Source organism: Macrotis lagotis, chromosome 1 (assembly GCF_037893015.1).
Source record: "Macrotis lagotis isolate mMagLag1 chromosome 1, bilby.v1.9.chrom.fasta, whole genome shotgun sequence".
In the NCBI taxonomy this organism is placed as follows: Eukaryota; Metazoa; Chordata; class Mammalia; order Peramelemorphia; family Peramelidae; genus Macrotis; species Macrotis lagotis.
The window spans coordinates 721020006-721046917 of record NC_133658.1 but is presented as its reverse complement, the minus strand read 5'-3'; the positions used below and the strand labels follow the sequence as shown (position 1 = coordinate 721046917).

The 26912-nt window shown below is 35.4% G+C and overlaps 1 protein-coding gene across 3 annotated transcripts; it reads right to left on the bottom strand.

Moving 5' to 3' along the window:
* MMADHC (metabolism of cobalamin associated D) lies at window positions 1-25681 on the bottom strand. 3 transcript variants are annotated; one of them, XM_074216019.1, is made up of 8 exons: window positions 25579-25681; window positions 25292-25360; window positions 17608-17752; window positions 12389-12591; window positions 9037-9145; window positions 7043-7173; window positions 1548-1634; window positions 1-305 (listed from the first exon to the last, which is right to left on the bottom strand). In XM_074216019.1, exons 2-8 carry the CDS (start codon window positions 25298-25300, stop codon window positions 111-113), a joined length of 879 nt encoding a protein of 292 aa, XP_074072120.1. In that variant the 5' UTR covers window positions 25301-25360; window positions 25579-25681; the 3' UTR covers window positions 1-110. The 3 variants fall into 3 exon arrangements, with proteins under 3 accessions (XP_074072120.1, XP_074072118.1, XP_074072119.1); XM_074216017.1 differs by having other exon boundaries at window positions 12374-12591; window positions 25579-25680; XM_074216018.1 differs by having other exon boundaries at window positions 12374-12591; window positions 25575-25640.
* Window positions 25682-26912: the final 1231 nt, after the last annotated feature.

Here is a 26912-nt window from a genome sequence, read left to right as displayed (position 1 = left end):
TGAAATAAATATTTTGTTTTTACCAAGAAATTAATATGTTTTAAAAAATTGAAGACTTTTGACAGTGTTGATAGTGTCAAAGTGTCAGGTACAAACAGTGCAGTTGCCTCTTAGTTTCCACTTAATTTCTTCATAATGTGACTTTCAGCTGTGGCATTTGTGAAGATACTTCCAACAACCACATGGGTACCCCAAAGACTATGGCGAATCACTTTGCAGCAGCCAAGATCATCAACAGAAAACCCTAATTGTCGATATTGCTCATCTGTTTCAAACAGAGTGTTGTTTGTATATGGTCCAAAAAACTAAGAATAAAAAAATCAGTAAGAAAGATTATTTATTATTTAGAACCAAAAAATAGCAACAGACTGCTTCAAAACCAAGTAGATACTAATTTTATGGCCATAAATAAATATAATACCTCAAAAACATAGACAAAGAGACCATTAAGGTACTTACTTCTGAATAGTGCCTTTTATAGCACTCTTTTCTATGAAATGAGCATTATAAAACACTGCCCCTTCAAATTAAAATACTCTCTGCCCTTCTCTGATTTGTCTCTCTTGCTTGAAAACAGCATCTAGCATATATCCTTTACAAGGTAATGATTATATTCTATTAAGCACTGCCTAATGTTAATTTTGCCTAACTGGCAAAAGAAAAATGCTAGCTATACTACATTATTAAATTATAGCTTTGCCTAGAACACTGAATAGAGCCATTATGTGTCAAGAGACAAGTCTTGAATTCAAGTCAGGAAGACTTAAAAGGCTAATTTTGTACAGATTACATCATGATACATTTCACTAATTCTTCACATGCATAATACTTAATTTGACTAGGATCCCAATATAAATTCATTAACTCACAAACTTCTTAAAAATATACAAATAGAAATTTAAGATTTTAAAAACTAAAACTTCTTATAAAGTAACTATTTTAAAAATGTTGGCATTCAAAATAGTAATAAGGATGATCAATTTCAGTAATTTAGTCTTTTCCATCAAAAACTTTGGAGAGTTTAGTTAGGGAAGCCAATTTAACATGATATAGACTTCTAATATTTTATTAAATACACAAGTCAGTCAGCATGTATTCAATATATGTTTAGTAAGGTGCAAAGCACCCTACTAAGTGATGGGGATACAAACAAAGAGCAAAAAAATAATCCATGCTCTCTCATGCAGCATATACTCTAATGGGGGAGATAACATGACCACCTAGGAATATAAAAGAGAAATACAGAATATATAAAAATAATCAAAATGGGGAAGACATTTACAATTGGGAAGACCTTGAAAAATCTTTCTGTGATTTAACTGTCATCATTACTTAAGAAAAATGATTTTGATTTTATTGCATAACAAAAATTATGCTGGCTCCTTAAAGTGAAGATGAGAAGTTGGAATGAAAAGCTCTCCAAATGTCACTCAAGTATGACTTTTGAGATATATTTCCTAGATTTAAATGAACTTCCCAAAACATTTCTCTCAGAACTATGGTCAACCTAACTCACATATTCTAGCTTTCATAACACATTTACTTACTGCCAATCCAGATGATGGATCAATAAAGTCAGCCCAATAGCCTTCAGTACGCAGAGCGTAGCAAATTTCTTTAGCACCATTTATAAACTGTAAGAGAAAAAAAAGATTATACAAATGATAAAATACTTAGGATGTCATTCTAGGGTCAGTGTTTTACTACGCTAAAATAAAATCATGAACAGAACATCTTTTGCTTTGAGAAGACCATTAACAAAAATAAAAACTAAAATTAATGAATATTAAATGACTATTTTAATAACCTAATATCTTTGCCAAAAGGGAGGGTGATAGTTTGTATATTTTATAACTGCTTTGATTAATAACATTCATCCTTTCAATAGTCTTCATTTAAAAAGACCAATGAATTTAGTAATATTCTAATTTATTTACTATTTTATAAACTATTATTCAAATTAAGTTTTGTTGTCCAGATTCTCCCACCCCATTTCCAAATGTTACTCTTACTGTCCCCCTTGAATGAAAATCCTCAAATTCATTTCAATAAATATTCATTAAGAATTTTATTTAAAAACTGTAATGTCAACAAAACAACACAATCCAAGCTCTTGAAGAACTTATAATCTCTTCTGGATCTAAACTGAATTTGAAAAATCAGGAAATCTTTGTATAAAAATAAAACACCCACCCACACTCAATTTATTTATTCTTTACAATTCTGAGATTCTAACAGTTCTAAATCAGTCTATACTAATTGATTTTTAGAGCTTCAGAGTTCTACTTTCTTCTAGATATACTCTAGGTACTGGTAGAAATACTTTGTGTGAAATGTATGTAATTTCTAATATTTTATATGGTAATACATAAATATATTTCTAATAGTTTAACAATTAGGATAGATCAAATAAGGAAATACAGAGCTACAAAGGGATTGATGCTGATGTACATCACCTGCAGAATGAAAATAAGATTTTTAAACATAAGAAGTTATAGGAGATAAGCTAAAGGTAGCTGGGTTTCATTACATAAAAACAAAAATATAATCAAGATAAAATAACATGTTGAAAAAATACCTTTACCATCTTATATAAATGACCTATGAGAAAAACTGATTCAGAGGAATTAGATGGGGAAGGAGAGCTAGTAGGCCTGGAAACCTAATCTCATCAGGAATGGGTTAAAAAGGAAATTTTTATATATAGATAGATATATATATATACATGCGTGCATGCACACACATGGTTATAAAAAGTCTTCTAAATTCATAAAGAGATGAGAGGATAGGGAGGGTAATGCATTAAAGGGGAAGGTAAGAGGTTAAGAGGATATAAAAAAGGGTATGTAAATTAATGGGGATATAGAAGAGAGTATAGATTAATGGGGAGGGGAGTAAAGAGGTGTGGGTAAGGGAGAGATTCTTTGAATGATATCTGGTTAAGGAATAGAAGGGCAAGGTAGCAAGTAGAAGTAGAATCTTTCAGAAAATGTTTTAAAAATGATACACGCAAAGCAAAATACACACACACACACACACACACACACACACACACACACACGCTAATTATAGCCATCCTGGGGGGAGGTGGGAGAAAAAGAATTAAACAATGCAGAGCAGAGTACAGAAGAAAACCCTACAAGGAAGCAAAGAAAAAGATGGACAATTTCAAACCCAATGTTTAACACAATATAAAACACTTATATAATGAATCCTCTTACATTTTATTGCAGACATAACAATTCCTTTTTTAAAAATTTTGTAAAACAGAAAAAAGCCTGAAAGCTACACACACACACACACACACACACACACACACACACACACAATGTATGGAAGAACATTCATTCTCTTAAGGATAAATGGTCAAAGGAACAATGGATTCACAGAAAGCATTTACTTTGCTTAATGATCAAAGCAAAACAATATTAAACTATTAGGTACAATTAGCACCTACTAAATTGGGAAGAAAAATGACAAAAATACAAAAGCAATGTCTGGATCACAGAAAAATGAGACACACACCTATACATAGAAGGAAGTTATTATAAAAGGCTTTCCAAAAAAGATTTTTTTTTTTTTACCAATCTGGCACTTTAGACTCGAGATCATTAACAAAAAAGGAAAAAAATTATTGTTCTAAAATATTTTTAGCAACATTATTTGTCATCACACACACACAGACACAAAACCTCTACATCTGGAAATTTTCTAGAAAATGATAATGCATTTAAGAGCAATTCAATCAAATCGGACAACATTAAGCTGCAAGGCACTGTGCTAGCCGCCAGACATACAAAAATCCAAACCAAACAAGTCCTTTGGTCTTCTAACTAGGGCAGGAAAGGGGAACCTTTTAACTATCAAAGGACATTTGGATATTTATAGCATCATTTGCAGGAAATATTTGGTCAAATATTTATTTAATTCATCCTCCAAAGCACCTAAATTTATTGAATTTTGAGCTCTGTCTGTGATTGTTGTGGCAATACTAAGCTAAATATGGCCCATAAGCCAGAGGATTAGATTGAAATTTGGGAATGAGAGCATAATTAGGGAAGAGAAATCAGGAAAGCGTGTGTGGAACCAGAGTTGAGATCTGAGAAAGGTAAGAATGAGAGATAGGAGAATGGACATTCCAAACATAGTCACTTGTGCAAAGGCATAGATGGAGATGGTAAATGAAATGTAGAGTTCAGGTAAAAAGCACACTGATCAGCTGAGTTGGTATATAGAATACAATAATAACAACAAGAAGAAAATATTTTACTAGTGTGTACCATGTGCCTGACACTGTTCTAAGTGCTTTATAATTATCTTATGTTAGGGAGATGTTATAATTTCCATTTTACAGATGAGCAAACTGGGACAGATAAACAGAGGTGACTTGCCCACAGTCACATGGTTGAAAAGTATCTGAGGTCACAGCTTAATTCTGGGTGGGCTCTCTTCACCACTGTGCCACCTAGTTGTTAAGGGAAGGAAAGTGAAATAATCCAGAAAGTGAGGTTGGAGCCAGATTTCAATGCCCAAGTGTGGGATTTTATAATAGAAACAACTGGGAGAGTTCTTGAGGAAAGTGAGGTGAGATTATATTTTGCAAGAGTTAAAAGCCTAAATTAGGACATTATGTGAAAGATGTTGTGGAGGCAAAAACATTAAGACTTAGCAACTATAATATTCTCACCTTCAGGGCTATATTTAGTGTTCTAACATCCTTATAAAGGACTTTAACAGAGAAATTAAAATAGATAATTAGACCAGATTAAAAAGCTAAAAACCAGAAAAATGCAAAATGATTTAGATACAGTGTATACACACACATGCAAGCCCTTTGGGCAATTTTGATGACTGAAGTTACCTTACAAAATATTTTCTGTTGTAATCTTTATATTATTTGGTATGGTAGTGACAATCATAAAAACATTTTTTCTACTCTGTACACTCCAAAATTTTATATTTACAATTCTGAATAAAGCTGGAAAAAATTAAATGAAAACTTTAGATATATTTTTTAATTCTTGGTGGTGATATTAATGATGATGCACACAACAGTTTTTAAAGAGAAATACTGAAACCACAAAAATCTCAAACAAGATACCAGCTATAGCATGGCTATAGCATATTACCCTCCACTGGACAGTAACTTGGGTGCATTTTTTATAGAAACTGTACTACTTCAACTCTTGGGTGATGTTTATTTTATAAAGAGGGAAGTCAACGACAACTAACCTGACAAACAGTTGCTGTGAAGTATACAGTATGCTAGAATAGCTGCAAGCCTTCACAAGAAGATTTCACAAAATAGTTAGGAATGGATGAATGGAAAAGTATGTATTAGCACTTATTTTTGCCCAGGCACTGGGGATAATACAAACTCAAAACAATGATCTCTGACCTTAAAAGTATTTGCATCCAAAAGAAGAAGACAACACAATATAGGAAAATTATGACCAGGGTGGGGAGAAGTCAGAGCTGTGATAAGGATAACCAAGTGGAGATTCAGTATAACTGATGAACATACTTTCCAGGAACTGGTAGGGTGGTGCAGAATATTGTTCTCAGAGTTGGGGTGAGGGAAGAACCATGGAGTTTAGAGTAATGTGGCATCAGGAGTTAGGTCTGAGGCACACAAATATAAAGTAACAAAGGAAGGATTTGAGCTTAGGGTCTCTGCACTCATGGAGCTCAGCAATCCATTCATAACTTAAAAAGAAATTTCTTTAAAGAAATGCCTTGGGTGGCTAGGTGGCTCAATGGATAGAGCACTGGCCCTGGAGCCACGAGTACCTGAGTTCAAATCCAGCCTCAAAACACTTAATAATTGTCTAGCTGTGTGACCTTGGGCAATTCACTTAAGTCCATTGCTTTAAATAAATAAAAAAAAATTTTTTTTAAAGCATCAAAAAAAAAAGAGAAATGTCTCAGGCAGAGGTTTCAAACATGTATCCAAAACTTCCAAGTATTGCCCAAAACCTGATTAATATACAAATGGGAAAAATTTAATAAAATAAATAAAAATTCAATAGAACATAGATACTATGAATATGTGGTTTTCTAAGTTACTATATACCTGCAGGGATCCTCAGATGGGGTTTAGTGGTCCCCTTTTCTTTTTGTGTTTGAAACTGGCCTGAGGCAGTGAGATGTGGCTTACAGCTACAGTGCTGTAACAAGAGTCAGGACTCAATTCAGATCTAACAGATTGGCCCCTGCAAGTGCCTCTTATCCTCTTTCTTGATCTATAGGATGGGAAGGATATACATAGTTGGCATGAAGATTAAAAGATATAATATAAAGTCAGTTGTAAACTTAAAAGAATCAGGATCTTATCTTTCTAGCTCTGTAGTCCTATAGTTGTTCAGTTTTTTTTTATCTGTAAAATGGAGATAATTATAATACCACTTACCAGACAGGGTAATTGTGAGAATAAAATGAGAACATAAAGTGCTTTTTAAACCACAAAGGCCAATACAAATATCAGCTATGACCATTATCAATGGACATAAAGGCCATAATTTTAAATGTAAAAAAATTCATTTTGATAGATTACTACAGGGGTAGGTAGGGCACAGTAGATAGAATGCCAGCCCCGGAGTCAGGTCATGAAGACCTGAGTTCAAATCAGCCTCAGACACTTAATACTTACCACCTATGAATTTGGGCAGGTCACTTAACCCCACTGCCTCACAAAAACAAAAAACAAAACAAAAAGAAGGATAGGTTAGTACATAGATGGGAGAAAGAAGAGGAAAGGAGAAGCAGTATGGAAAAATGGATAGGCAGCAGGATGGCCTTGAGTGAGGAAGGCCCAGGATTGAATCTTGCATCTGACAAGTTTTAATTTTGTGTCCAAGATGAAAACTAATCTAACTTTTCAATACCCCAGGCAAGCCTCTAAGACTGTAAGTTACAGATGAGTTGCCAATCGACATTGGTGGAGAGTTTACACATGGTGGAGTTCCTTATACCAATGACATCATAGATCCATTGCATCCACCCCTGCAGGGAAAAAAAGGTAAGAAATATCAGGTGTACATACCTTTTCTAACAGCATTTCTCTTTCATTTTCAACCTCCTCACTCCATATGGTCATATCATTTTTGGTTTTCTGTGTTACAGTTAGTACCATTAGTTTGCCAGAATTCACTTCTGGAAACAATGATTCAAAATCTAGTGAGAGAATAAAATCAACATTCCATGGAGATGTAGATTACAATTTTTCTCTTATTTTCTTCTCATTCAATTCCAAAATTAAGGTACTTTATAGTGCTTAAGTTTCAATATCTACTATTAAGAATTACTTAACTCAAATGGGTTGCCATTGTTTTATTTAACTTAATATATTTACTTATGTAAACTTAATCAAATTATTTTTAAAAATATTTTTTAAAGTATTGCAGGTATTATCCTATTTTTAACAGAAGAAATAAGGTTATAATGGATGATATTTTTGAAATTAGGTGTCTCCATGAGTCCAGTACTTTTTCTACTAGACAGTGCAGTTTCTCATTAATAATGAGAATGATGATAATAGTTATTATTTTTTCTTCAGATTGTTAAGAGAAATGAATTGAAATTTTAAATGTTACACCTGAGTTCATCCTTATCCTCTACAGACATGGAAGAGACCTTGGTCTTTTGAAGGCTATGTTGGTAAAGCAAAAACTGGCAAGTCCTATTAAACTAGAAAAACTTTTAAGGATAACCCAATAGCAGATAGTCTGAGGGAAAGTTTAGCTGAAGTATGAAGAGGCTTATCACCAAAACAAATTTTTTCAGCATACAGGTCCTCTATTAAGATGTAAAGTGTTTGTAATGTGCCTCTATAGAGGGAAAATATATATATATATATATGTGCTAGGGATATCACAATCTTTTTAAGTATTTAAAAAAAGGCTACATAGAAATTCCAACATTATTACATTATTAGAGCTAAATCAGGAAGGATATGATGCAAGGCATTTAGGGAAGAAATACATTAAACTAAAAATTTTAAAAGGAAAAACACTAAATTCTATAAGGTACTTTGTTCATGAGAATGGAAAATAAAACTCAGAATTTACTAAAAAATTTACTTTACTAAAAAATGAAAATAATTTCTGCAAAAGAGGTACGAATTCTGGTTTTCTAAGATGATCTTAAAACTTCTAATTTACTTCCAATTATTCTTTAATAAGAGATTAAATCTCTTCCATAGACAAAAACACATAAACACCAGAACTAAGTGAAATCAGAGATCACTATTACGCTCATGTTACTGATGAAATACAGGCTAAGGTTTGTTTAAGTTCATATTATCTGGTAAGGCTAAAAGTCAGAATTGGAACCCAGATCTTCTGACTCCTATTGGTATTCTATTATACTAAACTGAAGTACCTTAGAATCAAAACTCACAATTAGGCAGAATGCAAATTCTTTGAGGATAAAGGCTGATGTTTTTGTTTCTTAGTGCCTAGCACAATGCAAAGCATATGATAGATGAATTAATAATAAATAATCAAACTGTTAATTAATGTTTATTATAACATGATGATGATGATGATGATGATGATGTTTGTCCCTCGTTCTTGAAGATTATGACATCAGGGAGGTGATGCCATGACACGCAAGTGAACTGATTTGAGCAAGGGGATGATGTGCTAAATTGTCAGCCTCACTTTCTCCTCCAGAGCCATTTGGGTCCAATGGCTAGATATGAATCAGGATGACTGGAGATGGTCCTGAAGGCCAGGCAATCAGGGTTAAGTGACTAAGATTACACAATAGTAAGTGCCTAGTGTCTGAGGCTGAATTTGAACTCCTGATCTCCTGACTTCAAGGCCAGTGCTCTATCCACTGAGTCACCTAGCAATTCCATTATTAGAACATAGCATCACAGTCAATATTCTACTCCAAAGTGGAATAGGGGAAAAAATGTACAGCATAAAAAGTACAGTATTAAATCTGAGATTTAAACATTACCACAACTAGAGAGCATTCTTAATAAATAATAACATTACTTATGTTATCTGAATATCAAAGAATAAAACATACCTTTTCGAAGTAATTCTGGACATGTTTGTATTACACATTCTACTTTGGCATTTTCAAAATAAGTTTCTGCCCTGTTAATTTCTTGTTGTTCAATAGGTGCATCATTGCCCTAAGGGGAACAAAATAATAAAAGTAGGTAAATCTGTGTTTCAAGTAATCTCTCATCTTACTGAGTTGTCTCTAGTTAGTTTGATTTAAAAATAAAGAACCATAACCACACACATGGACTTTAATCACATAGGGGTAGAGGCACAAACAATTAAAATTATTTTTATAACATATATTGTCAAATTGAACTAGTTCTTCTGCTAAGATAGGGATAAAGAAGAGTCTCATTTATATAAATGTGATGGTGATATTTATTTACAAGATCTGATTCCATATAGGACATACAACAGATTAAGAAATGGATCAAAACTCCAGAATTATGCTGCACTGACACCTGTGAAATCATCTTGCAACATTTCATTATTTGTCTTTTTTGGAAAACAAGCACTGTATTAAGATCTAAAGGATTCTTGTATGAGATGATAGATGACATAATTATCAAGCACTTAACAGATACATACAATTTAAAGCCTTTATTCTTCATAATGAATTCATTAGAATGGCTAAATCTGTTCTGAGAGAAAAGATGAGAAAAATGTATCTCTCTCCCGGATTTTTTGCAGAGATGGGCTGTCATAGGCATATATGATTGCATAAGCCATCAAATTTGGTTAAGAATTTTGTGGACCCTGCCTTTCCCCTTTCTGTTTCTTGTAATAAAGGTTGGGTCTTGGAGTAGAGGAGAAGGAAGGGATAAGTATGGATTGATTCTCTGCTGCTTGTGCTTACTATGACCTAATAATTAACACCAAGAAAACAGAGGTGCTCCATCAAACAGCACCAAACCATCCATATGTGGAACTTTTGATTACAGTAAATGGAGAAATTTAGAATACTGTGGATAAATTCACTTACCTTGGCAGTTTACTTTCCAGGGAGGTACACATTATAATGAGGTTGACACATACATTGCTAGAGTTAGCTCAGTACTTGGGAAGCTCCAAAAAAAGTGTGGGAGAGAAGAGGTATTAGACTGACTACCAAATTGCAAGTCTATATGCCTGAGACCTGAACAGTATACCAGTGCCATGTTAGGAAACTGAATTGCTTCCATTTAAATTGTCTTAGCAAGACTCTGAAGATCACCTGGCAGAAGAAGATATCACACACTGAGGTCCTTTCTCAAACTAAACTGCCAAGCATTCAAGTGTTACTAGAAAGAGTACAACTACAATGGGCTCGCCACGATGTTCAATAAGTATGCTCGTCAAAAAGACTATTTTATGGAGAAGTCACACAGAGCAAGTGCTCACAGGGCGTGAGGGATGGGAGGTCAGAAGCAGTGATCCTGGGACACCCTGAAAGTGCCTCTTTAGGAACTTTAGTGCTCTATGAATAAGGCAGAACTGAAACAGCTCAAAGGAAACATGTGATACTTAAGTTTACAGTAATCACCCTAGAGTGTTCATACAGACTATTTCCTGTGGGAGAACATTCCAAGCTCATGTTGGTCTGATCAGCAAGTCAGATACACTGTAACTCATCTCTAACATAGGGATGTCATTTTGACTTTCTTTGATAGCGACGTACAAGAATCAATCAACCAAACAATCAAAGATATAGAGTATAGAAGCACAACAACAATAAAAAAATGTCAATTTCTTATTATTTTGGCATTGGTACAGAATTTGTATAATTAATATATATATATATATAAATAAATAAATAAATAAATAAAAATCAATAAAGGTTTGTTTATTATGAGGAGATAAAAGGAAAATGTATAGGTTGCTCTACCTTTCAAGAATAATTAGAAATAAATATTAGAATCCTTGCTAAAAAGTACTGTACTATGGGGTGGCAATAAATAGTGTGAATCTATTGAATCTTTGCTTTGCAATTCACAAAAATCACAAGATTAAGTTGATAAAAATAGAACCTTTTTGGATGCTCCCTTCAGAGACACTGAAAGGGTAATTTGCAAACTAAAAGTACTATGTCAATGTCTTTTAACTTTAATACTACAGATGTATAGGTAAAGTACATTTCAGTGGTAGAAGATTCAAGAATTTTTAAAAAAACTTGTATTCCCCCTATAGGGGGAACTGTTATAATAGTTTCTCATAGTATATGACATTCATGTCCCATCCTCCTATTATTCCTCTATAGGTCTCCACTCAGAAGTACTGGAGGTTCTTCCTATAGATCACTGAACACTGCATGGAAACCAATATATTACATATTACTTCATCTCCTTTCTCAGCTTTCTCAGCTGTATCTGATGATGAACATGTTTCACAGGTATGAAATTAAATAATATGAATATGCTCCAAAAAATGCCTGGAGAAATTGTTTTACAACCTGAATTAATTTTTTATTGCTTCTATATTCTATAATGACAAAGTCAAGTTGGGACAAGAGATATATGAATAGGAATAATTATGCTAAGATATTAAAATACTCTGCTTTTGCTAATGTTTCTTAAAAAAACCCCAAGAAACACATTTTTGTACAAACTCTAACCAAAAGTCAAGCTTTTAATATTACTTTTGAGTCAGGAATTGACCTATTAGATATCAGTATAATTATGCAGAATTAATCAATTAGCAAGCAGTTAATGGTTAAGTAAAATTCTACTATATGCCAGGCATTGTATTACAAGCTGGGTGATATAATGATAAAAAGCCAAATAGCCTTTCCCTGATAGTAGTTGGCATTCTTATGAATAAGCCAATTCATACACAAATAAAATACATAAAAAATAAATGAGGTAGTTTTGAAAGGAAAGAGAGCAGTAGAACCTTTAGTATAAACAAACTATAAGCTCAGACAAGAGCAAAAGTTTCCAGCACAGCACCTCCTTATTAACTATCTAAGAAATTTCTAGGGAATGTGAAATCTTGATAAGCAGCATGATAGAATAGCTAGTTAGCTAGAAGGCTGGCCTTAGAGTCAGGAAGACTAGGTTTTCAGGATTTGCCTTTGAGACATGCAAGCTTTGTAACCCTATGCAAGTTAACTTAACCTGAATGCCTCAGGCAAGAAACTAAGATAAAACTGGCAATTTTGCAATGGTAGAAATAATTTCACAAGATTTTTTTTCTTTTTTAATTTTGTTTTTGCAAGGCAGTGGGTTAAGTGACTTACCCATGGTCACACAGCTAGGTAACTATTATGTGTCTGAGGTCACACTTGAACTCAGATCCTCCTGACTCCAAGGCTGATGCTCTGTCCACTGCACCACCTAGCTGTCCCGATTTTTACTTTTTTGCCATACAATAACTCTTACCTCAAATTCACTTACATACTGTGCCATCACAAATTCATGTCTTTCACTTGATAAAGGCTCTGCTAGGATATCAGGCAAAGTTCTATGAACTGGACTTTTCTTCTGCAAAGCTGACCCATTGAGGTGACAATCAAAACCTATGTTTCCAGGGAGCTGAAATCTTTGATCCTGGGGTCCAAATGGTCCCATTGTTTCATCTGGCCACACAGTCCTTGAACCTAAAAGAAATGGAAGTATTATTTTTTTTCTCCAATTTTGGCACAGAAGTTATAGCTTTTGGAGCTATTTTTTTTATAAAGTAGGAAATTCTTCTGAAAATGAAAATTTTGGGTGAAAGGGAAAAAGGCAGGTGGTGTCTAAGCATTGTGGCTCTTTAAGGAGAACATAAATCATCCACATCTATGCCATTATAAATAAAATTCAAGGTTCACTTAGAAAACAAACATGCTAAAAATTTGATCAGGGAGTTGGAAAATTTCAGTTTGGATATTCTTTGTTTGCTTTCTCTTATTGAAAAAAGACATGTATTTGAAATGCCATAAATTTTTATTGTAATTATTGTTTTTTTTTTTTTTTTAGTTTTTGCAAGGCAATGGGGTTAAGTGGCTTGCCCAAGGCCACACAGCTAGGTAATTATTAAGTGTCTGAGGCTGGGTTTGAACTCAGGTACTCCTGACTCCAGGGCCAGTGCTCTATCCACTATGCCACCTAGCCGCCCTTATTGTAATTACTCTTTAGAAATTCTTCTGTCTACTATAAGTCCATCTCCTTCTGTCAGGGTCTGGATACATAGTGACTCTAAGATTTCTAACAAAGATGAATGGGAAAATAATGGTACCAGTAACATGTCAAAAACGGGTAAAAATCATGTTTTGTTTTTTTTTGAGACCTATGGAGAAATTGATATATTAAAAAAATGCAAGATACGATTATGTGGTTTAATTCTCTACTGAAATTGACTTCTATTTTTTTCTTTGCTTTTTCACATATAATTTTTTACTTGGGTTACATAAATACATTTTAAAAATACTACAAGTTGATAGTCATTTTAACATAATATTAAGCATAATTCATGTAGAACTTAAGGAAAAAAAATGAATGGTCTCATCAAAAGGCTCACATGACAGACACAGGAAGCATTAATGTAGCTATCTTCACACTATTTGCCTTCAAGATAAATAGGACTTTCCAGAAATTTTCAGCCTATCTAATCTGTTTAAGTTTGGGATGGAAAATACTTATGAATAAGACAGTAGTGCAATGTCCACTAAATGTCTACTAAGTTTTGTGCAACATTTCAAAAATATTTAACTTATTTCATTATTATTTAGGTTTAAATTAATTTTAATATAACTTTACAGGTACTCCCAAATCATAATCATAATTATTTATGCATTCACTGCCTTTTCTTTTCTTAAAAAAAAAAAAGACTAAGTATTCCCATCTTACTCAGGATGAAATGCAAGAGTCATTGTTGATTGACCCAGGAATTTTGACCTGCTCTTTTCCCCATATAGGCTGATTTGCTCCTCCTAAATATTAAGTTGATAAAATGCCTAGTAGTATTGTAGCATTCTTTGATTTCCTATGATGTATTTATAACCCAATGAAACTCATTATGTGAGTGCCAGACTTGGTGTAGAAGCCAGATTTGATCTGGATCAGCCTAGCCTCCCCCCTGCCTTGCAATCTAGAATTCCAGAGCTCAGGTACCTCTGTCTCCCTAGTGGCAGGGACTATAGGCCTGTGCCCTAACAACTAGTTCTTCACATTCATCTTTTTATGGCTCTAGATAAGTATGAATTATATTTTTTGTGGACTAGGAAGGTGGATACAGAGATGAGGAGAAAGACCAGAAGGGGGAAGTAGCAAGGTACTCTAAGAGACATGTCCTTGTGTAGGGAAATTTCTGGCAGGAGACACTGGTGCTAGCTGTTAAGTTCTAATTCTAATTTTATTGTATTCTATTCTATTCCATTCCATTCTAGTCTATTCTATTGTATTTGGACAAGAACAGAGAGGGAGATAGATATTAGAGAGTGAACTGAGGTAAGGATGGAGTAGGTAAGGATGGAGTAAGGTTACACAAGTTAGTATCTACCATAGCCTCAATGAATAGTCATACAAGACCAATGCTGCCCTTCAGACTCTACTGCAGCTTTACAATCCATCTATTCATCCAATTTTACCATCTGTCAGTACCCACTGCACAATTTTTCCTCATCTGGATCTGTAGCATCTACTAGGTATCTTCTACACACTGGGGATTTCCTGACCCAAGACCCCAATCTTTGGAAAAGTTAATCCACTCATCTTTGGTGCTCCTATCCTACTGAGTGGCCCAGTTCATTCCTCTTCCTCCCCTCACCTCTTTCCTACTCCTCCAGGTGACCCATTCCTGTAAGTGTAATTAGAAAAGGATTATCTCTTTTATAATCTTTGTATTCTTAGCACTTAGTATAGTATCTAGCACATAATAAGAATTGAAAATACTTTTTTTCTCTCCCACTTATTCCATCCATTTAAAAAATTGCATTAATTCATGAAAGTCTATAATCTGGGGCGGCTAGGTGGCGCAGTGGATAGAGCACTGGCCTTGGAGTCAGGAGTACCTGAGTTCAAATTCGGCCTCAGACACTTAATAATTGCCTAGCTGTGTGACCCTGGGCAAGCCACTTAACTCCATTGCCTTGCAAAAACTAAAAAGTCTATAATCTGATATTTTCCTACTGGCATTGGTCTTAATTGTATTACATGATTCCATCACATTAATGTACAAAATTACTTCTCATTTAACTAATCATTAGATATTTAGTTATATTTTTTTGCAATTACAAATAATTTTGCTATGAAAATTGTTACTAAGTTTATTTTTGCTTGTTTAGGTCACTATAAAGATAAAGTAAATTTACCAAAGGATACTATTGGACTACTCTTCAAAAAAATTTCTAATTCTAAATTCATTAGCAACATAATCTCAATCTTACTAAGTTTCTTGCTTTTAATTAAATATGCCAATTTGACAGGATAAGATGTGGCACTTCACTATTATTTCAATTTACATCTCTTTGATAACTAGGGCAGGCAGCTGACATTATGTCAAGCGACTCTTAACAACCATAGGGCTTTTTTTGAAAATTACATCTTTTAACGATTTAATCTATTGTAGACAGCAAATTTTTTAATAGTTTCTAGTGATTTTTCAAGTTTTGTAATATCTGTCATAAATATTTTCCAATCTTATTTTTTTCTGTATTATTTCTGACTTGAATATAGGCAAACATATCTTTTGTCCCTAATAATTTCAATTTGTCAAGCAGAAAAAAATTATCTTTCACAAACTGAAATAAATGCATTTTTCTCCTTTTTTCTTTTTTCATATAGTTTTAAAAAAAATAAAGCCTATCCATCTGTTAAAATTCAGGGAGGCATATGGCATTATATGCAGTCTAAACTTCTCCGCCAAGTTGTCAAGTTTCCTAAGCATTAGATATAGTAGTGTCTTTTTCTCAAAGTTTTTAATTTTACTATGTTTACCATATAATGGTCTTTTTGGTTGTTAAAACTACAATGCTTTTGTTTTAAAAAGGAAGATCCAAATAATGTAATATTATTGGATTAGATTAATATAGTTAAAATGAACACTCCCACCCCAATAATTTATAAAATTCCAAAAACAGATGGTATTTTTCATATATCTAAAAAAAAACTGAAAATAGCATCAATTCTTTGTACTCCAAAGTACCCAGTACCAAAAAAATATTGCTAACCAATTTATCATATAGCAGGATCAATTTTTCTGGTATTGTTGTATATTTAGTTGTTTCTTTTTTAATTTTCACTATGACTTTACTTAGTTCTATAAACGAATCTCTTGGTAGTCTCAATGTAACTACATAAAGTGTACCCCCCCCAATTTATAGAGTATTACCATTTTTACTTTAACAATCTGGGTCATTCATGAACACTGAATTTCCGCTCCAATTTCAGTCATAATAGTTTTACAGTTATTCTTAAGCTGATGTGTGTATTTTTGGCTAAGGTCAATTCCCAAATATTAGATGGATTTTTTTTAAATGAATTAATAGTTTTGGATATTTGTTCTTGGTAAGTAAAAATACAATTGCAGTCAACTGCATACTAGCTGAATTTAAGGTGACAGTAGGATTTTAAATTGGTATTCTAATTATTATTAGAAAATAGATATATGAAATTTGAAAGAAAGGTTGGAGTTAAAAGAGAAAAAATAGGGAATTATCTACTGGCTTGAAAATTAAAGCAAAGGTTTAGGAATGAATAAAGGATTAAGAGCTGAGTCTTGGGAAATATTAAGAAATCAGAAACAGAAAATCAGATAGTGTAGTAAACTACAGATAAAAGCAAAAAATTAAGTTTCAAAAACAAATACATTTACACTTTGATAAATAGGATTAGGGTGATGAGCAAATAATCTAGGGTTAGTAGATAATGATGAAGACCAGATTAAAAGACCTTAAGGAAAAGATGTATATGACAAAATGGAGGCAGCAGAGACAGATCATACATTAAATTGACAATTAAGGTAGAAAAATTATTGAAATTTGAGGAGACAGATACATCACAGTCATATTTTATCTGAATAAGTTAAAATGTAAACATTTGAAGGTAGAGAAGTGAATGGAATAAGCTTTAATTTAGCACCTATAATATTCTAGTCATTGGACCCAGATGTAGTTACTGCCATTTCTTCTTAAATAGTTGATTCTTCTTTAATTTAAAATTGTATTAGCTAAATATTTCATGCATAATAATAATCATAATAATCATAATAATGAAAGGCAGGGGAAAACTAGAAAGGAAAGATTTTCTTAAGAGATTAAGATGAATTATTTTTAAAACTTCCAATCTCAACAGCATTTGGAGAAGGGAACGAAGAAAGTGGAATAAGCATTTAGCACCTGCTATGTGCTAGGTACTATACATATCAGGTTTTTAAAATAACAAAACAAATATCTCATTTGATTCTCACAACAATCCTATGAATTATGTGCTATTAATATCTCCACTTTACAGTTAAGAAAAACTGAGGCAAGTGTATATCTATATCTATATACAATACAGGTATAGGAATGGGGAAAAGGACAGTAGGGTAATCAATAATGTCATGAGATCCATTTTTGGAGAGAGGGAGAGAATCAAATAATTTGCTGCAAGTTTAATAAAATTCATATTATATAAAAATATATTTTACTTACATATATCTGGGGGTGCAGTAGCTACATGAGACTCATCTGAACCTGAAGATCCAGCAGTAGAAAAAGTTTTGGGATTTACAACCCTCCTGACTAAAGAGTAAAATCCTGGGAGGTATGTAACCAGCTTGGCTCTGTTACAGAGCACCTAAAATTAAAAAAAAAAAAAAAGAAAAAAATGCTCTATTTCTAAAATTGCACATATCTCCTTAGTAAATACATAATTACATTGGAGTGTGATTTTTTCCAAAACTTGCTAGTCATATTCTTATTTGTATATTTCAACAAAATAGAATTGATAACGATATTATAATTACTGAAATATTAAGCAAGCTCTTTAAGGATATATAGATTTTCCATAGTGCAAACCAGAAGTTAGAATAGCATCATTCATGTAGCAGATATTTCAATTTTAGAAACTGACATAACAAATAAGTATATTAAAAAGTTAAGGCTAGAAACTACTAATATGTTATTTATTTTTATGTTAGATGATTATATCAATTGGGCATGTAATCCAAACTGAATTATTCCATAACAAAGATTAGTGGATCCTAGTTACAATGTCTCACTTTTCCTTTTTATTAAGCAAAAACACAGAGAATATTCAGGAATGCTAGAAGTGGGAATCAATCTCTGGTGTCTTCAAAGGCCTGAGAAATAAAAGAGCTGGACCTTTGAGCTTGACCTTGTGGGTAAACTCTTATACTAACCTAACTGGTCTCAGTCCAAACTTGCTCAACATCCTGTAAGCTCTAATATTAATCTTTTGCATAATATAGAAAATTCTGGTGATCATAGGTGAGGCATATAGATTAATACAATGGGATAGTTTGAAATGAATAAAATACACATATTTGAAGTTAAAGTACAAAGTTATTTAAATGTGAAAGAATCAAGTTTAAAAAGATCTACTTATTAACTTTTAAGAGCTGCATATAATATAAATTAAGATAAAATAAAAAACAAAATTCAAAACAGAACTACAATAAATAAATAAAAAGTTTAAAATCTCACTACCTTTCATATTGAACTTTTACTTAACTTTAAAATACTTAACTTCATATTCACACTGCCATTTTTAAAATGTGTTTATCCAGTATAGCCTAGGGCCTTGAACACAAAAGGAACCTATACTTTGCTGAAATGGTGAATGCGGAAATTATGACATTTGAAATAAAGGTCTAAATTACTGAGGTTTTATGGTAATTGCAAAAAATTGTTCACTTCTAAAAATTTAATTTGGTCAAAAAAATTTAACTGGTCCTGCCCTGATTTACCATCTAGCCAGTTTCTGGTGTAACTTGGTTAATGGAACACAGACATATATGTGAAATAAATATCCTGAGTTCTTTCAAAGAGTATTTCATAAAGAAATACTCTTTTCTATCACATCTATGGAAAGGGGACAAATTTATGACCAAACAAGAATTAAGAGTACATTATAAACTTCACATGAATGATTTTGACTGTACTAAATTAAGAAGGTTTTACACTAATAAAATCAATGCTGCCAAAATTAGAAGGAAAGCAGAAAGCTGGGAAAGAATTTCCACAAACAGGAATTCTGATAAAGGTCTCATTTCTTGCTTTTTTTTTTTTTTTAGGTTTTTGCTAGGCAATGGGGTTAAGTGGCTTGCCCAAGGCCACACAGCTAGGTAATTACTAAGTATCTGAGACCAGATTTGAACCCAGGTACTCCTGACTCCAGGGCTGGTGCTTTATCCGCTGCACCACCTAGCCGCCCCCAAAGGTCTCATTTCTAAAACACACAGAAGTGCATCAAATTTATAAGGCTATGTTATTCCCCAATTGATGAACAGTTTTCAAATGAAGAAATTAAAGTTATATATAATCATATGAAAAAATGCTCCAAATCACTGATTAGAGAAATGCAAATTAAGACTATGTGGCATCACCTTACACCTGTCAGATTGGTTAAGATGAGAAAAAGGGAAAATGAACAATGTTGGAGAGGTTGTGGCAAGATTGAGACATTGATGCACTGTTGGTGGAGTTGTGAACAGATCCACCCATTCTGGAGAGCAATATGGAACTATGCCAAAGAGCAATAAAAAGGTTCATTTCTTCTGACCCAGCAATTCTGATTCTAGGCCTATATCCAGAAGAAATCATAACAAATGGGCAAAGTGTCATGTGTTTCAAAATATTCAGTGGCTTTTTCCTGTAGTGGCAAACAACTGGAAATTGAGGGGATGCCCATCAACTGGAGAATGGCTAAAAAAGTTATGGTAAATGGAATATTATTGGTCTATAAGAAATCATAAATGGTCAGACTCTAGAGAAGCATGGAATGAGTTACAGGATCTGATGCTGAGAGAAGGGAGCAGAACCAACAGAACAATGTACACATAAACAATATTGTGAGATGATCAACCTTGATGGAAGCAGCTCCTCTCAGCAGTTCAGAGAGCTAGGTATAAGACAGGCTACGGACAATGTTATCCCCATCCAGAAGAAAAGCAAAACAACCAAAAAAAACCCCCTCTTTAGAATCTGATGGACACTTTATAAAAATTATCTCTTATGTATCTCTTTCCCTTAATCCTAATTCCTCATACTGAAAATGACTAATTTGTAAACATGTTTACCAAAAATATGTATGTACAATCTTGACTGTTTACCACTGAGGGGAGAGGCATGGGAAGGGAGGGTGGAAGGAAATTTCGTAACTTTAAAAATATACATGTGCATAGGGGTGAATGTCATAAAATTCTAAAATTTTTTTTAAAGCATTGGAAAAATTAAAAAGAAAAGCACAAACTCCACTTCTTTCAGGAAAACTTCTTCAATCCTGCTGATCCCAATAATTCTTCCTCTCTACCCCCAATTAATTTAGCATTTACTAGTGCTGATGCTTAATTATGTATAGTTTTGAAATACTTCTTGAATCATTTACTTTCTCTTAAGTATATACCTTATTTAACTATTCATGCAGTAATTCCAACAGTCATTGGATAATCAGGGACTATAATACTAGCTATGCTATATTCATTTGGAAAATATCAACATAGTAAGTCAAGTTTATTGAGATCTAGGAGAGAAAACACGAAAACACACACACACACACACACACACACACACACAACTATAATCCAACTAAAGTTTCACGAGGGCAAGAGTGATCCAGTTCTTTGTACAATTCACAGAGAGTAACATCAAATCTCCAGAATAAGCACTAGTAGATTGTGTATGTTTTATTTTTTAATTTTATTTAAGTCAATGGGGGTAAAGTGACTTGCCCAAGGTCACACAGGTAATTATTAAATGTCTGAGTTCATATTTGAACTCAGGTCTTCCTGACTCCAGGGTCGGTGTTCTATCCACTATGCCACCTAGCTGCCAGGTTGTGTAATATGATATGCCCAAGCATAGGAAGTTAGATATCCAAACAAAAGAAAGCAAAACAGTTTTGTATATTTTTTATTCCACCGATGATCATAACCCCTTTGAACACCTCTTTTGAAATTACTTTCAGAGTCAGTTTATGAGACACTAAAGCAATATTTTGCCATTTGCAAAAATCACTGAAACCATTGAAAAGAATATTTTCAGCTCTGAGATGAATTCTAAAAATGTTCTAAATAACAGCAGAATTATTAGAATACTATTGCTATGAAGCAGAGACTATTCAATGAAAACATGAATTTTGGTGGTTATCAAAAATATAATCAATAACATAGTCCTACTAGGTGGCAACAGTGGTGCTGCTCATTTTAGTCTACATCAGTTCATGTAAGTCCTTCCAGGTTTTTCTGATATCATCATGCTTGTCATTTCTTATACATAATATAGAGTCCTGGCCTTGGAGTCAGGAGAATAGGAGTTCAGATTTGGCATGACACTTGACATTTCTAGCTGTGTGACCTTGGGAAAGTCATTTATCCCTGAATGCCTCACATCCAGGGTCATCTCTAGTCATCCTGATTCATTTCCAGTCAGGATCCAGATGACCCTGGAGGAGAAAATGAGCCTGGTGACTTAGCACATCACCCCTCACTAAAATCCAATTCACATGCTTGTCATGGTATCACCTCCCTTAATTAATATCATAGTCTTCTTTAAGAATGAGGGCAAACTATTCAAAAATGTAGAATAAAAGTCAGTGATAAACAAAAAGGAAATAAAAGTAAGCAAAACAGCAGCCATTGCTGCTTGTTCTAATTTATTATGTTCTCAGCACTTCAGCTAGTGTTGTCATGTTTTTGTTGGTTCAACAGGTGTTTTAACAACAAAAAAAAAGTGAATTACAGCAATTTCCCTTTCAATGCTGGAATAATTTTTTAAATTGTACCACTATAAAACAACAAGTAAAGAGCCTTTGATGACGTTTGTTTTAATTGTATTCTTTTAATACCAGGATTACAGAGCAAATGAAAAGGGAGACAGATGGGACTTGTTAAATATTAAGATTTCTACATCAAAGTCAAAAGGAGCTTACACAAATAGTGGGCATAGGAAGAGTGAACATGTTGGAATGATTCTTTCCCCCTGCCCAGCAAAAGGTTGAGAAAGGGATATACTGACAGAAGGAAGAATGCTGAAAATCTTCTCATATAAGAGGTATACAAGGAAGAGATTTTATAGTGGAGGGGAAAATGGGGACTAGTGGGGGCGAGGCAATGCTTGAACCTCACTCTCATCAGATTTGGTTCAAAAGGGGAAGTATATATATAAATGAATACACACACACACACACACATGTATATGTGCACAGACACACAGACAGACAAAAACTCCCTCAAGTTGTATAAAAATATAACTCATCCAAAAGGAAAGACTAGAAATGGAAGGAGATAAGAAAAAGAAATGTGGGAGACGAGAGAGAAATGATAAGAGGAAGAGCAGATTAAGGGAAGCAGTGGTTAAGTAAAATAGACCTTTGAAGAGGGATAGGATAAAAAGAGAGAAGAAATAAAAGAAAATGGGATGGAGGGAAATATACAGCTAATAATCAAAACTAAATGGGAAGAGCTCACCCATAAAACAGAAGTAGAGAGCAGAATGTATTAGAAACCAGAATTCAACAGCATGTTGTATACAAAACCATTTCAAACAGAAGAAATGGAGTTTACAAAAAGGAATGAAGTACAATCTATTATACTTCAGCTGAAGTTATAAAAAAAAAAGCAGGGATAGCAATCATAATCTCAAAGCAAAAGAAAAACTTGGTAATTATTATATAATATTAATGAAAAGATAATCAATTAAACCACATTTTGCTAAAAAGTATCATAGACAATGAAGTACTATCCAAAATTTTTTTATAAAGGTCTCATTTTTCGAATACACACTGAAAAAAGAGTTAAAATGTATTTAAAGAGATTGTTTATCCTTGATAAATGGTTAAAGAATACTAACAGGTGGTTTTCAGATAAAGAAATCAAAGCTATCTAGAAATAATTATGATTACTACTGGATTAAAGAAAGGCAAATTATGGGGTGGCTAGGTGGCACAATGGATAGAGCACTGGCCCTGGAGTCAGGGGTACCTGAGTTCAAATCCAGCCTCAGACACTTAATAATTACCCAGCTGTGTGGCTTTGAGCAAGCCACTTAACCCCATTGCCTAGCAAAAAAAACCCCCAAAAAAACCACCTTAAAAAAAGAAAAAGAAAGGCAAATTAAAACAACTCTGAGGTAAGAGTTCAAATCAATCAGAAATGACAAATCCTGGACAGAAAGAGGGGAAAAATAAGTATATTAATATATTTGGTGGAGTAGTGAACTAGTCCAACCATTCTAGAGACAATTTGGAATTATGCCCAGAGGTCATAAAATTGATACCCAGATTCAGGAACACATCTACAAGGTCTGTATCCTTAAGTGATCAAAGGAAAACAAAAAGGACCTATATGTACAATTCTTTTTGTGACAGCAAAGAAATGGAAATTGAGGGTCTGCTCACCAACTAGCAAATGAATGGCTGAAAATGTTGGGAGTATATAATTGCGATAATACTATTGTGCTATAAGAAATAATGAGGGGGTAATTTCAAGAAAGCACAGCAAGGTCTGTATGAACTGCAGAAAGTGAGATGAGAAGAATTGGGAGATCACTGTGTACAGCAATGGCAATGCTGTTATAATGATGACCAACTGTGAAAGACTGATCAATACAATGATTCAAGACAATTCCAAAGGACTCATGATGAAAAAAATGCTATTCACCTCTGGAGAAAGAACTAATGGACTGAGTGCAAAGTGAAATGCAAATTTCTTCATTTTCTTTATGGAGGTGGGTGGGGCAGGAAGGAAAATATGGCTAATATGGAAATATTGTACTTGAACGCACATGTATGATTGATATATTGCTTGCCTTCATGGGATGAGGAAGTGGGAGGGAGAGATTTTAGAACTCCAAATTTAAAAGAAAAGAATGCCCCACCCACATTTAAAGCTACTGATAATAATGTCTAAATCAGATCAAGTAGTTTCCAATTTAGAAACAGACATGTATAATATATCACATACATAATTAGAAACAAACCTGTTCTTTTGAACAAGATATTTTAAGATCCCTTTTGTACAAGAAAAATTCTTCCATGACTATATGTACTAGAACTGATTTAGATGACCCAATAGACATCCTTTGGTTCAAAGAGGGAATATAAATACATACATACATACATACATACATACATAGACAAAGCCACAGACTCACTCTCCTAGGGAACTAGGAAGGGAAGGGGATAAGAGAAGAAGGGGAGAGATATTAAGAGGGGCAAGATATACATTGTGTATAAAAGCAATATCTTTACAAAATTTTTCTTGTAAAAGTACAGGCTGTTTCCAACTACATTCTCAATTAGTCACCTGTTTACCTATGAGTATATACTTTGCCAGAGGACTCTGAACCTACCAATAATGTTATTTGGATATATGTAGAATTTTCCTTCTATAAACACGGAACTAACTTTTTATTGTTTACATTTTTTACTGTTGGGTGAGTGTTTTCCTTTGTTTTACAGTCTGTCATTAGAAGTTATGACTAAAAACTAGTTACTGTTTATTGTTCTTAAGAATATTAATTAAAATCTGACATCCCTAGCCTACAATTTATCATTCTCTCCATCGGCTGCTCTTAATAATCTAAGGTTTGTGGATAGGTAACAGTGAATCATGAATCTTTTAAAAATTTGACCACTTTATTTCAATTGGTTTTCCTTTGTAATTCTTTATATTTTATATTATACCCCATATTGAGAAGGGTCCCAGATTTCACCAAACTACAAAATACTTCAAAACCAACAAAAAAGATCTAAAAAACCTTTGCTCTAAGAGGATTCAAAGATTTACTTAACAAATGTGATATCAATGTTAACATGTCAAAAAATATTCTCACAAGTCAAGCAACATTTATGAAACAAGCCGACCCTTTGCCAGGCGTTGGGAATGAGATGGAATTGCGTTGACAGATCTAAAAGTGATGGAGCTGTTTAAGTGTCGAATCACACACTCAATAACCAGAGTCAAAAGCCACTGCGGCAATCCGCTTCAGGGAAGGGCTCGGCGCACACCAGAGGCCGCGCGGCGGCCAGGCGGGAGGGAGGGGCGGCACGCCAGCACGGACACACGGACACACGGACACACAACACGGCGGCGGCCAGCCGGCCCGCCCGCTCCTCCCCGTCCCCCGCCCCGTGCCGCGGCTCCCATTCACTCACGCTGGCCATTTCCGAGGAGGACGAAGGATCACGACAGTCCCTTCTCCGGCGGCTTTCTCTCCCCCTTTCCTAGACGGCAAAAAAAACAACAACAAGGAGTGGGTGAGGGGCGGCGAGGCGCCTGCGGGCCCCGATGATGCCCGGCCTCGCCCGCCCCCCGCCCGGAGCCGCCCTCGGGTTTGGGGGCCTGGAAAAAAGTGGCGCGAGACCAGAGAGCGAGGCGAAAACCAGGCCCAGGGAGGTGGGCGGGGAAGGAAGGGCGGCAGGGGCCGCCCGTGTTCACCTACCCCCAGGGCCGCGGCCCAAGCTCCACTATCTGGCCACCGTCAAAATGGCTTCAGCGTCGTCATCATCGCGGGGGGGGGGGAGGCCGGAGAAATCGCTGCCAGAGAGCATCGAGCGAGCCCAGGCCAGGCAGCGGCTGGGTCCTGCGCGTGCGCAGAAGATCCCAGGCGCCTCTTTCTCCGCCCCGCCCCGCCTCCTCTCTTCTCAGCTTTGTCATCCTGGTGGGGGGAGGCGGGAGAAATCGCTGCCAGAGAGCACCTGCGCGTGCGCAGAGGGTCCAGGCTCCCTTTCTCCGCCCCGCCCCGCCTCCTCTCTTCTCAGCTTTGTCATCCTGGTGGGGGGAGGCGGGAGAAATCGCTGCCAGAGAACACCTGCGCGTGCGCAGAGGGTCCCAGGCGCCTCTTTCTCCGCCCCGCCCCGCCTCCACTCTTCTCACTTTGTCATCCTGGCGGGGGCAGGCGGGAGAAATCGCTGCCAGAGAGCACCTGCGCGTGCGCAGAGGGTCCAGGCTCCCTTTCTCCGCCCCTCCCCGCCTCCTCTCTTCTCACCTTTGTCATCCTGGCGGGGGCAGGCGGGAGAAATCGCTGCGGCTGAGTTTCGCGCGTGCGCAGAGGCCCTAGGCGGCTCTTTCTCCGCCCCTCAACCTTCTTGGAACAGGGCTGCAGAGAGAGCTGTGGGATGGCACCTGCCTCCATGCTTCTTACTTTCTGAGGAACCCAAGCTCTTTCACCCGGGTTGTACCAGAGGGGAAGCAAGTGCGAACACCCGAATCTACGACCCTGCCAAAGGCAGCTTGGGTTTTTTATGAATTTAAAATTTTTTTTTTCAGTTTTCTAGAATTAAAGTGATGGAGAGGCTTCCAGCCAAGATGGCAAAGACAAGACAGGCACAGTTCTAAAGTCTCCTGATCTCTTCCCCATCTATCACATGAAACAAACCTCTTAAAAGAAATCTGATCCACAAAACCCAGAAAAACAAACCAGGAGAAAGAACAACTACCTCAGGATTTGTCCCCCGCAGCAGCCTTGGACAAATCCGGGCGGGTGAGTCTGGGCTCAGAGGGAGGATCAGCCCGGATCAGCCAGATTAACAGCTGAATTGGAACTGGGAGTCTGAGGGCCCGAGAGCCGAACCTGCTGGATCAGTGATGGGGCTGGATGAAGGGGGCTTGGGTCTGCTGGGAAGCAGAGGCACTGGTGTTGGTGCTGTCCCCCTGGAGCTCGGGGACCAGGATGTGGGGAGAGGTCCGGTGCAGGAGAGCTGCAGACACCATCCCTGGGCTCCTCAGGTCTGAGAAACTCTGAGCCCACGCCTCCATTGCGCAGAGGCCTCTCCC